Source organism: Centropristis striata, chromosome 1 (genome assembly GCF_030273125.1).
Source record: "Centropristis striata isolate RG_2023a ecotype Rhode Island chromosome 1, C.striata_1.0, whole genome shotgun sequence".
NCBI classification, from domain to species: Eukaryota; Metazoa; Chordata; class Actinopteri; order Perciformes; family Serranidae; genus Centropristis; species Centropristis striata.
The window spans coordinates 38,634,147-38,648,258 of NC_081517.1; the positions used below are offsets into that span (position 1 = coordinate 38,634,147).

A 14,112-nucleotide genomic window follows, 5' to 3' on the forward strand; every position below is an offset into this window, starting at 1 on the left:
ACTTCATACCATATTTGCGTGTTTTTCTTTGTGTGTGTCTGTGTTTCCAGGCTGAGCCACACGGAGCGAGATGTGAGCATGAAAAAACAGTTTGTGGAGGACTTGAAGACGAGACTGAAGTTCCTGCAGGATATGGAGAAAAGTTACCGTGGACAAGTGGAGGAACTGGAGACGAAGGTACACAGTATGCACCATCAACATGTCATTCTCGTTATTTGATGCTCTTATAATAACACAGAAATTGCGATATCATGGTGTTTATTTCTCATATCTCGGATATTATGCCTCGTGGATGACTTAAAAGGAAAATTATGCATTTTAACTACTGTTTAGCTACTTAGCTACTTTTACATTAAAAAAAGATGTTAAAGCCTTTACAAACAAGTACACTGGAGTTGTGGTGTCTTTTGCCTGTGGAAGAACTGCAATTAATGTCAATAAGCCAGAGGAAAAAGGGGCAGGATGGGCAGAGCTATGGTTAAAATCTCTAAGAGGCATCCAAGAAATGTTTCTTGAGTTAATGCTCCAGATGAAAAAGAAACTCAACATTCACAGGAATCATTAAAGTAAAGAAAGAAAAGAAAAAGAATGTAATCGAGGACAAGTAGATAGTATAAACACTGAGATTACCTGCCCACATAAATCAACATGTGTTTGTGAAATTACTTCAGTGCCAGATGGGAGATACAAGTCCTGCACTGTGACCTTAAGTTATAGAATAGATGTTTGCTTCATTCATTTGAAGGAAAAACATGGATGTGTGACTTGAGTACCACCATTACAACCCTTTGCTCCATCTCTTCATAGGTGAAGACTTTATCAGAAGAGGCCACGAACAGGAAGGCCCTCGTTGATTCCCTGAAGAGGAGACTGAATGTTGCCACCACAGAGAAAAGTCAGTATGAGGCCTCCTGTAAAAAACTGAAGGAGGATCTGGAAAAAAAGGTAGGAAACAGTCACGAAAGAAAGGTTAGCTCAGTTACTTAACTGTATAATTAACTTGTGTCTCTGTGCACCGCCATGAAACACTGCACTTTGGGGAAACATTGTTATATAAAGTTGTCAGTGTTTAATCAGTAGAAAGAAAAGAGGTTTCAGGAAGCTGTAAATTGTTAGTCCTATTTAGGGAATATAGAATGTTTGACCCCCTTGCACCCGTGATCACCATAAAAATAATCAAATCACAAAGTAACGATTATTCAACTGATGCGTAAAAACAATGGAATTACATTTTAGAAAATTAAGTTCAATGTGGAGTGGGGTAACATATATATTCTTTTATATTATTGTCTTGAAAATTATTCTGATGGCGTTTGAAAAAACCCCCAGTTCTGTTAAAAACTGTTTCGGCCTTTGTGTTCCCTTCAGTCGGAAAAGTGTTACTTAAGTTACTACAATTGCAACAAATGTCTCACAGGCCTTTGCAGACAATCTACTTTCTAAAGATGGTTTGCCTTCAGCTGACCAATTCTGCCTGCTATTTTTCTTTACAGGAGCAGCGCATGCATGCCTTGCAGGGTCGTGTGGGAGCCAGTGAGAAGGCTCTGGCTGCACTGGAACAGACAGCCACTGAGCAAATGGAGGGGTTGACCCAGCAGAGCTCCCATGCCTTGGAAAGGCTTCAGAGGCAGCTAGGCCAAGCCTACTCCCAGCTGGAACAGCTACATTCTTTCATTAAGGTACTATACTAAAGAGACAGCAGATCAAATTGTAGAGAAATTATCTAACTGGTGTTAAAGTATGGTGTGCCCATACCATCCACAAGGTTGGATGCATTGTTAGGTGGGCAAAAGGTGAAGGTAGGGCTTTACAAATCCCCTGTAAATGAAAAAAGGCTGATAGGAAACTGTATCATAAAGGATGTGTTTCTGCATAGACAGCACAAGTGTCTGGACTGTCCTTTTCCAGAGTTGCCCACATGGTGACAATGTCTTGCCATTTTCCCAGAGAATGAGGGGATTGCATATGTTAATGTGTGTGATGGAGAGAAAGTTCTCCGACTGTTGTTTGAACCTATGCACCAAAAAACAGTTCAAGGTTTAAAGCCCTCTAGGAGTCTTTGGTTTGGATCCTGATGGACTTCAACACCATCTTGGCATGGAAACGTAGATTGGAAGAAACAGTCTGCCTCATGTAATCCTGAGTGGTCTTTTGTTGTTGGGAAAGTCTGAATGACGCTTCTGCAATCACAGCTCTGAAGACATTTTTTATGTCTCTGGCCTCAGAGAGATTCTGGCAAACTGTCGAAAGACCAAGGAAGGGGAGGCAGGGCCTTGCCTGGGCTATTCTTTTTGGCAGAAGTCACTGAGGTAGTCAGAAATATCGGCAGTGGCATGCTGCCATGCTGAAAGTTCTGCATAGTGTTGGGCTGTCATTGCTGACATGTCTCTTTCTCTTCAGTGTTATACGGAGGTTGGTAGCAATCCAACCCACATGTATTTTATGCTTTTAGAAGGCTTTTCTCCGTGTCCCCTAGGATGTCTTGTAGGACGTCTTGAGGAATTGGGGATGAGTGCAATAACCGTATAACAGCTAAGTCTTTATTCCAAGGAGTGGATAGGGTCTGGTTTGATGGCCTCAGGATTGCATCATTGCTTTTTACACATGATGAAATTTTGATGGACTTATTAGACAATATGTCATGACAATTGTTAATGTCAGAATGATAGTGAGCACCTATATGGTAATGGTTCAGCAGATTGGTCCCTTATGCCTTGGAGCGAGTTGCTGCCCCTTGTGAAGAACTTTGAATATCTCAGAGTATTGTTCATGAGTGGAAGTCAATGAATTGCTTTATTGTTTGCCTCTAATTTACCCATGCAAGACAATAGTCTAACCATCAGGAGCTGCCTCCATTCATGGAGAGTGAAATCAACAAGTGAACTGGTTTGGTATCGCCAATGATGCACGTTACCAGACCGAAGATTTTCGTTAAATAAGTCTCTCGCTATCACAAAATGAGGTAACACAATGGTGATTGACCCTACAATTACTGACTGTTTTGCATCTAATGCAATAGACTTACCCACAAACTAATTTGCATGTGAAGTGGCAAACTGTATTCCCGATCTCTGCTATCGGTGCAATAAGGAGACAAGGAAAAGAGCGATGACTACATGCGATGAAACTTCCAAAACAGGTGAAAGTGAGATCCAGAATCAGACCTGCAATGACACCATGGGTACCAACAAAGAAAACAAATTGGAGGTCTTCAAGGATCTACCTTAAACCTCAAGGCAAAGCTCTCGGTTTACCTGGCTATCAACATTTCAGCCCCATGAAGTTTAATCATTTTGTTACCAGATGGAGCTGCAGAAGGAGCCCTGGGTAGTTAGGATGTTTCAGGCATCTGATCAGAATGTCAGCCTGATGCCTCCCCATGGATGTAGTCTGGGAAAGTCCAACTGGGAGAAAACCCAGACCCACTCAGACTGGAGGGACTGAACATCCCACCTGGGCAAGCCACAGGATCCCCTAGGAGCAGCTGGGGGATGGAATGATGTCAGCATTGCCTTTCTTAGCCTTCAGCCACCACTACCATATCTCACATATACTCAGCAAATGGATAGATGGGTTTGTAACAATGTGTGCATGTGCCATTATGTATTTCCACTTTCTTCCAGTGCATAGGGAGACACAGGCCACCAATGTGGGGGAACTGTGTGCCCAATGGGAATGGGCACTATTACTGTCTTTGTCTTGGCTTATCCATCACCTTGAGATGTGTTTGTGTGTCTGTGTCAGTCTGCGTGTGTATCTGGCAGAGACTGATAAAGACTGTCCATCAAGTCTTTTCGGCTGACACCTGTCTATCAAAGGAGGAAACTGCTTGGCAGAGATAGATAGTGGTGGTGGTGTATATTTGCACACACATATAAATCCAGTGGCAGATCATGGACACAGTTTAGTGGCAATCCAACACTGCTTTCGTCCCAGCAAGCCAGAAATATTGGAAAATACTGAAGCTATTCTTGTCCTTGGATGGCTCACTAGCATCTGAGGAGAAGTGAAGGTGATTAGGATGTGTTTTCTTTTCCTAATCTAAGATTTCTTTCACACATCTAAACCTTGAGCCCTCTTTTTTTTCACACATTCACATTTATTTATTGAAAAAGACATGCATGCAATCTACACGTAGCCTATAAATAGAGGTCACATTACATGTGAAAGCACACGTGTATAGAAATGCATAGAAATACAGTTCACGCTCGTATAACTCCTCTCCTCCATTCCCATAACCCAAGGCTGGTGGGGCCATTGTGTTGTTGTTGAGGATTCACATCATTGTTTGCCTCCCCCTGGCTCCTGTGATTCCCTATAAGAACACCGAGCCCTTTGATTGGACTGCCTGACGTCCGGAGGAGATTTACTCTTGTCATGTATTGATCAGGACCGGAGGGCTGCGCATGTGTGTGTGTGTATAGATGTGTCTGTGTGTGTCTTTATGAGCTTGTTTTTTTGTTCTTTGTGCCTGTATGTGCTGTGTGTGTATTTGTGTGTGGAGATTTTTTTTTTTATTGTGTGCCAGCAAACCCTTTTGGCCCCTGCACACGCCCCAGGCTGTAAGCACTGCTGTTGAACTGCTAAACAGTGGCCCTGCATGTAGTGACTATTCCACAACACACACACACACACACACACACACACACACACACACACACACACACACACACACACACAAACAGAAGGTAGTTATCTTACAAAGAATATTTTGACTTGTCATCTCCGCTGAAAAGTACAAGATTGTGTAGAGTTTGAGTAATCTCTCTCTTTTTTTCCATTTGTTTTTGAAGTGGAATGTACGAGTATTTTAGTAATCACCTGAAATTGCAGTACTGTAGAGCTGGGCAATATGGCTAAAATATAGATGGTAGAGCCCATTTTTGTATATTCCATGTTAACAAAAACAGCAACTTTATGGTTCATTCCAGCTTTGCTCCCATGTGCAAGGACCAGAACGTAAAAATTCGAATTGAAATGACATAAATATTGGCGGAGCAGAGATTGGCTGCTGGTTTATCAACATTGTAATAGAAACAATATTAAAAAAATATTTACGGCAGACCTTTTTATATGATTTTGATGATATTTTTTGTCATATTGCTCAGCCCTACAATACCATAGTTATTGGATTAGAAGTACCCAATACAACAACAATGTAACAAGACATTTACTTGTAATCACCTTACAGTATATATAATATAACCATTCTGTAAAAGGTGCTTACATAATTTAAGATCTTACTCAAGTTTGTATATGAACAGTAAACAGCAGTTTGTTTGTTTGTTTAATTTTCACTTCAGTGCCTTCATAATCTAACAAAATGAAAGCATTTTTCCCTCCCTCCCGCTCTGCTCTTTATGTTTTTGAATGGCTCTTTGTGTCCTCATGTGTGTGAAGAGGTTCAGAGGTAGCTAGTTATTAAAGAGGATATCTTTTTGCTGCTCATTTGATCCCCATCTCTATGCTCTAATCCTCGTCCTGTCTAAATTGCCCCTTTGGCAATTGTGATTGTGTACTAGCCGGGCTAAGAGCTCTTAGCAAACACACACAGACACAACACCCTCCATGTATGCATTTGAATAGCTCAAGTGCGCGTATGTGCGTGTGTGTCTGTGTGCGTGTGTGCATGTGAATGCTTGCATAGCCCCCTCCCACCCTTTGTCTCTCCCAGGGATGAGAATGAGTGATAAATTCACCCCTTAATCTCTTTCTGGATTCTTCCACATGCAGGGTTTAGGTCAATTGAATGTAACCCCTGACTAGTGACAGTGAATATCTATTAGGCTGTAAATAAAAGAATAGGATCTCTGACTGTTAGTTAATGAGCTGTGTATTCCTTAAGGGTAAACACAGCTCTCAGATCACCAAAAAGAGCTAAAGCTGCCTTCCTTCATTAGGACGTGGAGGATGGTTATGATTTCCTCGTCCTTATTAATCAGTGCTGTTCTGCTCATTTTACACATACATGGGTGTAATAGGCCACATATGAAACTGGATTATAAATTAAATTAAACTGGTCTCACTTATGATATCAGAAGAAAGAAGTAAAAAAAACAAACATCTGGATTCACTGGCTTAAGAGACAATTCACATTTTTCTTGTTTTAATGCTTCTATACAAGACTTGAGATCCGGTGTTGAAAAAAAGTGTTCACCCTGTGGATCGATTTATATTTCTGTTTTCTTCATTTCGTCATTATTTTAATCAGTATGGGCTTTGTATAATGTGATCCTGTTGCTTTGCCAACATGTCTCCTTTGAATTTCTCAATGTCTGTGCTCTGCTTGTGTATATTTGATGTTGCTGCTCCACATTCTCCAGCTGCGAGCCTCCAACCATTCAGTCAGTGCTCTCCTGCGAGAACCACCACTTGCTTTGTAAACTGCACCTGGTCCACCTGTGTGAAATTAAGAGAGAGGAGTGGAGATGTTTGCCGCAGTTCATGTGTGATTACCCTTGTTACTATAATGCACTTGAGTACTTTTGTATGTTTGTACTTGTGTTTCTGTATGTGTGCAAACACTGTACTTCTTGCTTGCTTGGCTATATTGTGTACCTTCCATGAGCAAGTTGTTCTTTTTTTTTTATTTTGTTTTTGTGTACAGCGAGTTCTCCTGTCTCCAGCTTTCCCTCATCTGACCATCTATTCCAAGGTCAGCTTTTCAGCAGGCTTACAAGGGAATGATACAGAAGATTATTGCCTCGATCAATAAGCTCAAAATGAAGCAAAGGGGAGTTTACTTTATTGACTTTCTCGTGTACAGTGGCAGTTTTAACATTTAATTGTCTCTCTGTATTTAGAGCAAACTCCCATTTAGTGCCCGACAACTGTGCCATCCCAGGCCTTCCTCGTCTCGCTTGCCATTCACCCGGGCACCATTTGAAACGGCCCCTCGTAGCTTAATTATTAACAGTGTTATGCTGCCCTGTTGTACTGTGAGACATTCAGAAAGCAAATAAATAAATGAATGGCTGTATTTTCTGTAGCTCTCTGTCTTTCTCTCTCTGATGCATGATTCTCTGTCTGTGGAGATTTTAGCAAAACTTGGGGTACGTTTGGTATCAAAGCTGTGTTCCCTCAGCTTTCAATCGACAGGGCAACAAACCCTCAGGTCCACATTCCTACAAGGGAGCGTGAGGCGAAACCGAAGAGAATCTGAGTGTGTCAAACTCAATATTCCTCCATAATGTACTAGGCCTCTCTGGCGCATGCTTGATCAATTTCATTTATTCATCTGCCAGGCATAGCTATCCCTCTTGTTTTTCTATATCCATTTCATCATCCTCTTCTTTTTTTATTCCTTCTTCTCCTCCCCCTTCAGGCCCTGGCCAGTGAAATACTTTTAGACGTTCAAGAGGTCAAGCAGCAGTTGATGAAGAGGAGGAGGTTGAGGCAGGCCAACGCTGTGGCAGCAAAGGGCGGCCTCTCAGCCAAGTCTATGATCAAAGCCAAGTCCATCGCTGCCTCCATCCTCAATATGTCAGAGAATGATCTTGCAGACATAATGGACACTGACCAGGTAAGGCCAAGGGACAGTGGGTCAACATTTCATATAAACGCTAACTTTGGGATCTATATCAAGTCTAAATTATGCCTACAGCACTCATTATACCTACAATAGATTTTCTGGACTGTAGAATTTCAAAACATCCTAAAAGTTTTCAAGGGTTTTACTTAGTGATTGCACCAGAGGACTGGGAAAGACATTATATCATCAGTATCAATTTGTAGCTTAAGGTATCTTATAGGTAAAGTCATTTGAGACTTTGTGAGGCGCTACAGCAACTTCAGCCCATTGCTGGGAACAGATTGCCTGGTTCCAGACCTTTGAACCCGCCCACTCCACTGAGTTGACTGATTTGTCCGGTGTCATGGCATGAAACAGTGGCATTTCAGTTGAAAAACAATCAATCCAAAGAGCACTGCGGGGGACTAACAATCAGCCAAGTACTCACTGAATGTAGTAACCAGTGTAACTGGCTTTCTGCGCAAGCGGCAGCACTTAAGTTAGCAGCTATTTAGCTATGAAAGGTTAGGGTTAGGGTTTAGGTTGGGTTAAAAGACAGGGTTAGGGATTCGTCGATCCAACTTTTCCAGTCCAGACAAAAACAATTGTGCATGAGGAAAGCACTTGTGGTTGAAGCCACCCTTATCGAGATTGATAGCGCCTGTTCCAGCCATCTGCATGTAGCGTGTAGTGACACACAGATGGCCCTTGGTGTGGGAAAATGCTGTAGAACTGTGAAGGTGTTCATGTCCTTGCTGTATATTCACGTTATAATATACTAATAATAATAACGTAAATTTATATTGCGCCTTTCAAGAAGCCCAAGGACGCTTTATAATTCAAGACAATACAATACAGTAAGATGACAAAAAACAATTGGGCACTGATGACAGGTTAGGTGGGTTAGGTGAGTCCAAAATGTCAATTAGATAGTAATCTCCATGTGAAATAAAGCAAAGCAAAAAAGTTTGGTTATAATATGATTATAGTGATCTGCTTATAGTGATACATTTCACCCAGGATTACTGTAAGCGGTTTCCACTCTAGTATATTAATATAGAATTGAATTGAATAGATCGGCTCCATTGTCACAGGAACACATATGACGGTTTGAGCGGAGGCAACCTAAAACTGAAACAATCTGTCTGACATCAGATAAGGGAACAGATGTAGATTAGTGTTGGTGAGGAAAGGAAATATGGTAAAATTCTTATTTTTGGCATTTGGCCTGTATCCTATCTCTGCTTCTGTCTGACCTTCTCTTATTGATGAGTAGATATATTCTGGCAATTACGTAAGGGTGAACACCAAGTAAAGGGGAACCACACACCATGATAAGTTGGGAAGTTGCAGTGTAATACAGAAGGATGTGGCTTCATGTTTAAAGCCGGTGTTCTTGTTCTCGACAAGATCAAAAACCTGTCAACACCTGCAGCACCTGTCAACTTGATATAAGATTTAATATGGAACAAGTTGAGTGAGTACAACTCTTTTTTTCGGCTGAAAGCAGTCATTGAACTGAAAATCCTTGCTATTGACTGTCGACCGCTTGCAGAAGTCCGAGTTTCACACTGTTTTCCAACTTGGTGCGGCCTTTCTCCTCCATAGATCATACCCAGCTTTGTCATCAATTAGCAATCCCATGTTACAATCAACCTCCCATCCCTGGGGACTTCCTCCCATCTATCACAAGATGAGAGAGGGGGCTCCAGGCACTTACTCACACTTGAAACCAATTTTAGCTCTTTGCAGCCCAGCTCCACCCAGGAGATGACAGGGAACAGTTTCTCACTTGACGAAAAGTCCCCCTCATCAGAGCTGAAACCTCTGCGTGTAAAAACACTCCCTTCTCCTCGCCACTTGTTCTCTCCGTTGTTTTAATTGTTAATGGTGGGCTGTGTGGCGCCCTAACATGGTGGCTCTTTTGTTAATTGAACATTCATCCATCACAGTGCTGTTGAGAATGCGCACACACCAAGCTGGGAATTGTAAATTTTATGTCACAATGAGGTTTACAGTTTAAGCATGAGTATGTGTAATTTTGGATGTCAGAAATAGATCTGGAGAGAAATGTTTTTTTGCAACATGATCTCACAGAAATCCGTGAAATAGCCACGGATTTCGCTTAACTCAAAATCCGTGGAATAGCCCGGGATTCGCTCAAATTTCCGTGAAACTGACACGGATTTCGCTACAATGCAAGTTAAGGACATAGTCATATCCCGTGGCTATTCCAACATACAAAGTGATTATGTACATTCACTGAGTGAATATTTAGAAAATAAAACATATATTTCTCGCTACAAATGTGATCAAAATCCATTTTTTATGCAGAAAGTCAAAATATTGATTTTTCACTAAAAATGAGAGAACTGTCCGCCATGTTTTTTGTTCTGACAGCTGGAACCTTGAAAGTCACGTGACTTGGAACAAACCAATAGCCACGGGATATGACTGTCATTAACTTGCATTGTAGCGAAATCCGTGTCAGTTTCACGGAAATTTGAGTGATTCCGTGGCTATTCCACGGATTTTGAGTTAAGCGGAATCCGTGGCTATTTCACGGATTTCTGTGAGACCAGGTTGTTTTTTTGATGCATGTTCATCTTTACAGTTGTGTGTTTAGGTGAGTGTCATGAAGAAACGGGCTATTTCACATGTGCAATTTATAATTACAACTCTTATACTCTTAAGGATCTCGATGAAAGTTTGCCAATATGCAGATGTTAGTCAGCTTGGGCTTGTAGGTGACCCAAAATTCAGTGCACCCTACTTAAAGGAATACTTCAGCCCCAAAATTACCATTTGTATATCAATTACTCACTCCACGTTTCTTTCAATTCTTGAGGTTCTTTCTTTTGTCACATGCATCCGGAAAATTCTGTTCACACAACTCTTGAAGTATACTGTATAAGTGTCATTTATCGAGTTCAATGCACAGGATTTCCCAACACATGCACTTTCGCTAAAACCTTACTTACATGAACATATGACTTCATGAATGAGCTTGAATTATAATGCATGACTTGTGTGAGAATGTGTAAATGATAAATAATTTATAGTTTGGCTGTTGTTAAACATGTTCCCCATTAACTTCAATTCTTGAACAATTTTCTCCAATATTTAATTTTTCGTTCACTGTGGGGTCAGACGAGAAAAACAAACTTTTCTTCCAGAATTGAAGGTAACATGGGGTGAGAAATTCATATATGAATGGTCATTTTGAGGGTGAAGTATTCCTTTACACCCGCCTGCATGCTTTAGCTGTGCACACGAGGCTTCATTAGTTGTGAACATTCACAGTCTGAACTGAAGCTGGTTTGTGACACATTGTTGACACAATGTTAGAAATAATTCAAAAGTTTGGCACAGAGCTGAAGTTTCATCCTACTTGTTTCAGAATTGTGATTTTTCGTCCTCCTCACTCGAAGTGTTGTAAAGAGTTTTTTCACAATTTTTGTAGATTGCATGTTTCTTTATTTTTTTTGGACTTGAAGACGTGACATGAGGTTATCAGTGTCCCAGCAGTCTTCAACAAGTCCAACACATTGCAAGTGTATTCATTTATTCACTTGGTTGTGCGATACTAGTGTGCTGAATGAGAGCTCAGGGCTCAATGGGATTGCTTTTCCTTTTCAGTTTTACTTTTAAATGAGAACACTGCATTGCCAACATGGCTACTTTTCTTTAGTTTGGTAGATTTCTCTTGTCAACAACATTTGCAGAGGTTTTTAACATTGTACTGCACTGGTACTTTTTTTAAATCAATGCATTTTTGAATTTCAGACGTATCAAAATTTCTAAATGAATTATTCCTGGATGTGGTTTTATTTTGGGAGATTTTTGGGAACGGAGGGCCTTCATGTAATGACCACCAGCTTTTCCAAAGGCTGCATATTTTCTTTGCTCTGGAGCATTAGTCTTGGTTTGTTGATTTGTCGTTGCAAAGAAATTTAAGCTGTTGCTTGCAGTGTTTTACTGAACATAAATATAGTTGTGACAAGCATATTTGCTCAGTAGAAAGCAAAGCACCGCAAGTGTTTTCAGTTATTTTTATTGGAATAGCGATTTTTATCACATGTGTTTTTGTATGTGTTAATTTATTAATTGATTCTCAAAGCTTTTAAAAGTCATCCAGAAACTTACAGCTGCTCCCTTACGCACAAGCACATATACAAACAAACAAAATCAATGTGATATATATATAGATCCAAAGAAGGCGTGTAAGTGTTTTCAAACATAAACTGCTCCACACATGCTTCCACGAATGTATCATGCTGCACACTGTTATTTGCCTCTGTCCATTCCATAGCGTGCAACAGAGGACCAGAGAGGGCCGAGCAGCTCCAGGCTCCCCTGGCAACTTGTTGTGGAGTTAATGATCCAGATGTAATAAGGCTGTAATTGCCAGGCCAGTTTGTTTTGCACCTAATGTTTGATGGAGGGTCAGTGCTTTGTTATATATCTACCAAGGGTGGGCAAGCACACTCACTCTCACGCACATGCACTCTTTCACACACCGTGTTCGCCCCTGGGGGGGGCTGGAAGGCAGTAGTCACAAGGAGGCCCCCCTCTCTCACCCTCTTTTCCTCTCTCGCCCTCTTTTCCTCTCTGGCTAATATAACCACACGTGTTCCCCACCGCCAGTATCTTCTACCTACTGCTCCTTTACTCGGAGCACCAGGCACATTTAGGCATACACTGAAATTAGCCTGGACCAACTGCTATCATCAAGGGTCACACATGGAGGCGAGAGAATGAGAATGCAATTATGCACTTATCCTTTGTGACGTATATTCCATTGAAAACTGTTTTTATATTTTATGTTCATCTTGACTTAATTTTAAGTTTGTCCACCAGCCACAGTGGCTGGGCTCTATGGGTACCCACGGCTCTCCTCTTTACAGACACACCCACTTGATGCTAATAACTTGCAATTTACAGACAAATCCACACTATTTTTTCACCTAATTTATTAAAGGTAATATTTTCACCTATTATATTTGAATATTTTTGCATGCTGGGATCCCTAAACAGTCTTGGAATTGTATCGATTGGGTATGACTGGAAAGTTGACATTCTTGTGGATTCGATGAGCCAAGTGTGATGATGTTAGTCTACATAGTAGCATTTATTTTAAGTGAGAGCATTTCTTGAAACTTGACCTCACTGTATAAAATGAGCTGCTGTGACCTCTAGGATAAATCCAGCCTCATGAAACTTTTATAACCACAAACTAGAGACCTAGAGCATTTAGAGTATATATGGCTTTCCTAGGTCTCTAGACAATAAGGAGGTGTCTGCAGTTTTTCGAACAGAAGTGCTGGCCATCCAATTGCCAAAAATAACAAAAACTTTTTTGATGTCCAATCACAGCATTTAATTTTCTATGGAGTTCTTCAAGGTCTTGATGTCTAAATGTGGCATTCTAGAATTATTTTTGACCATTTTTATCCATTTTCTATATTATTATATAAATTCAGCGCCAAATGTGTGTAAGAAATGGTATTAACCCAAAAGTTGCTACCTATGAGCCATTATTGAGCATGGGAATGGCCTTCAGATATCTATATCATAATGTTGTCAGCCCTTATGCACTTTAACAATTTTAATTATTTAATCAATATCATTAATATTACAGATTTATGACTGGAACATCTTGACACACAGAGTTGAACTGCATATCAAATTAATCTCCAGCTTCCCAGCTTTCAGATTGGTATTTATTACTGCTTCTATGCGACTTCTATTGTTGACCTGCTATCTCCTCCTAACAATCCACTGCCTCCAACCCCAAATCTCTATAAAATGTGCCGTCTAAGGTGTATGCAGAGGCATTGCGGGGGATAGCATGGGTTGGTGGTTCTCCAAACTGGGAGCTTGCCAACCACCATCTACTGGAGGTAACACTCTGACTATGGATAAGAACCTCATACAACTCCACTTAAAAAAATCCACATTATCCCTTTAACATTCCTAAAAATATTCTCAGCTGAAGGTCGTAAAAAAATGTAGGTGGTCATTTTTTTCTTACTTGGATGATAACCCTTGTGTGTCTGTTTAATATTGCTATGAGTATTGGGTGATCTTGGGCACACTCTGGTGAAGTCAGCCCCCAAAGCAAACTCTATCAAAGTTCACACAGTCCCCATGTGGACTTGTGGCTCGCCGTCCCAGACTTGACAGGACTGTGGCCGTTAGATCCGCCAGTCTGCATGCACAGGGACTTTAAGATTCAGCCACACACACACACACACACACGCACACACACACACACACTTTTCTTTCCCTCCTGCGCTTCCAGTGTCCCTGTGAGGGAGTGCAAGGCTCGTCACATCATTTGGAGTAGCAACACCTGGGGTTTGAAGTGAAGAGGTAACGCATTAGTGCTGAGGTGTACATGGCCACACGCTCGCTCCTCTTTCAGTTCATTAGCAGTAACAAGGCTACCACTCTGTTCGGCCTTTATACATGAGTAGCATTAAAACGTATACTGGCATACCTTGCCACTGAGTCTCCAGGGAGCTTCTTCAAGGTCCTGGTTGGTGTGATGCTACAATTCTGGCCTCAAGCAGGAGACTCAAGAGGCCAATCTAAAGATA

At 41.1% G+C, this 14,112-nt stretch overlaps 1 protein-coding gene across 1 annotated transcript in view; it reads left to right on the forward strand.

The window, feature by feature from the left end:
* Window positions 1–14,112, forward strand: part of cntln (centlein, centrosomal protein) — a 103,403-nt gene that overhangs the window by 75,553 nt on the left and 13,738 nt on the right. Inside the window, exons 22-25 of the mRNA XM_059340319.1 lie at window positions 51–177; window positions 808–945; window positions 1,494–1,679; window positions 7,325–7,522. Of these exons, the coding sequence (XP_059196302.1) occupies window positions 51–177; window positions 808–945; window positions 1,494–1,679; window positions 7,325–7,522 (649 nt within the window). The remainder of the gene's footprint in view (window positions 1–50; window positions 178–807; window positions 946–1,493; window positions 1,680–7,324; window positions 7,523–14,112) is intronic.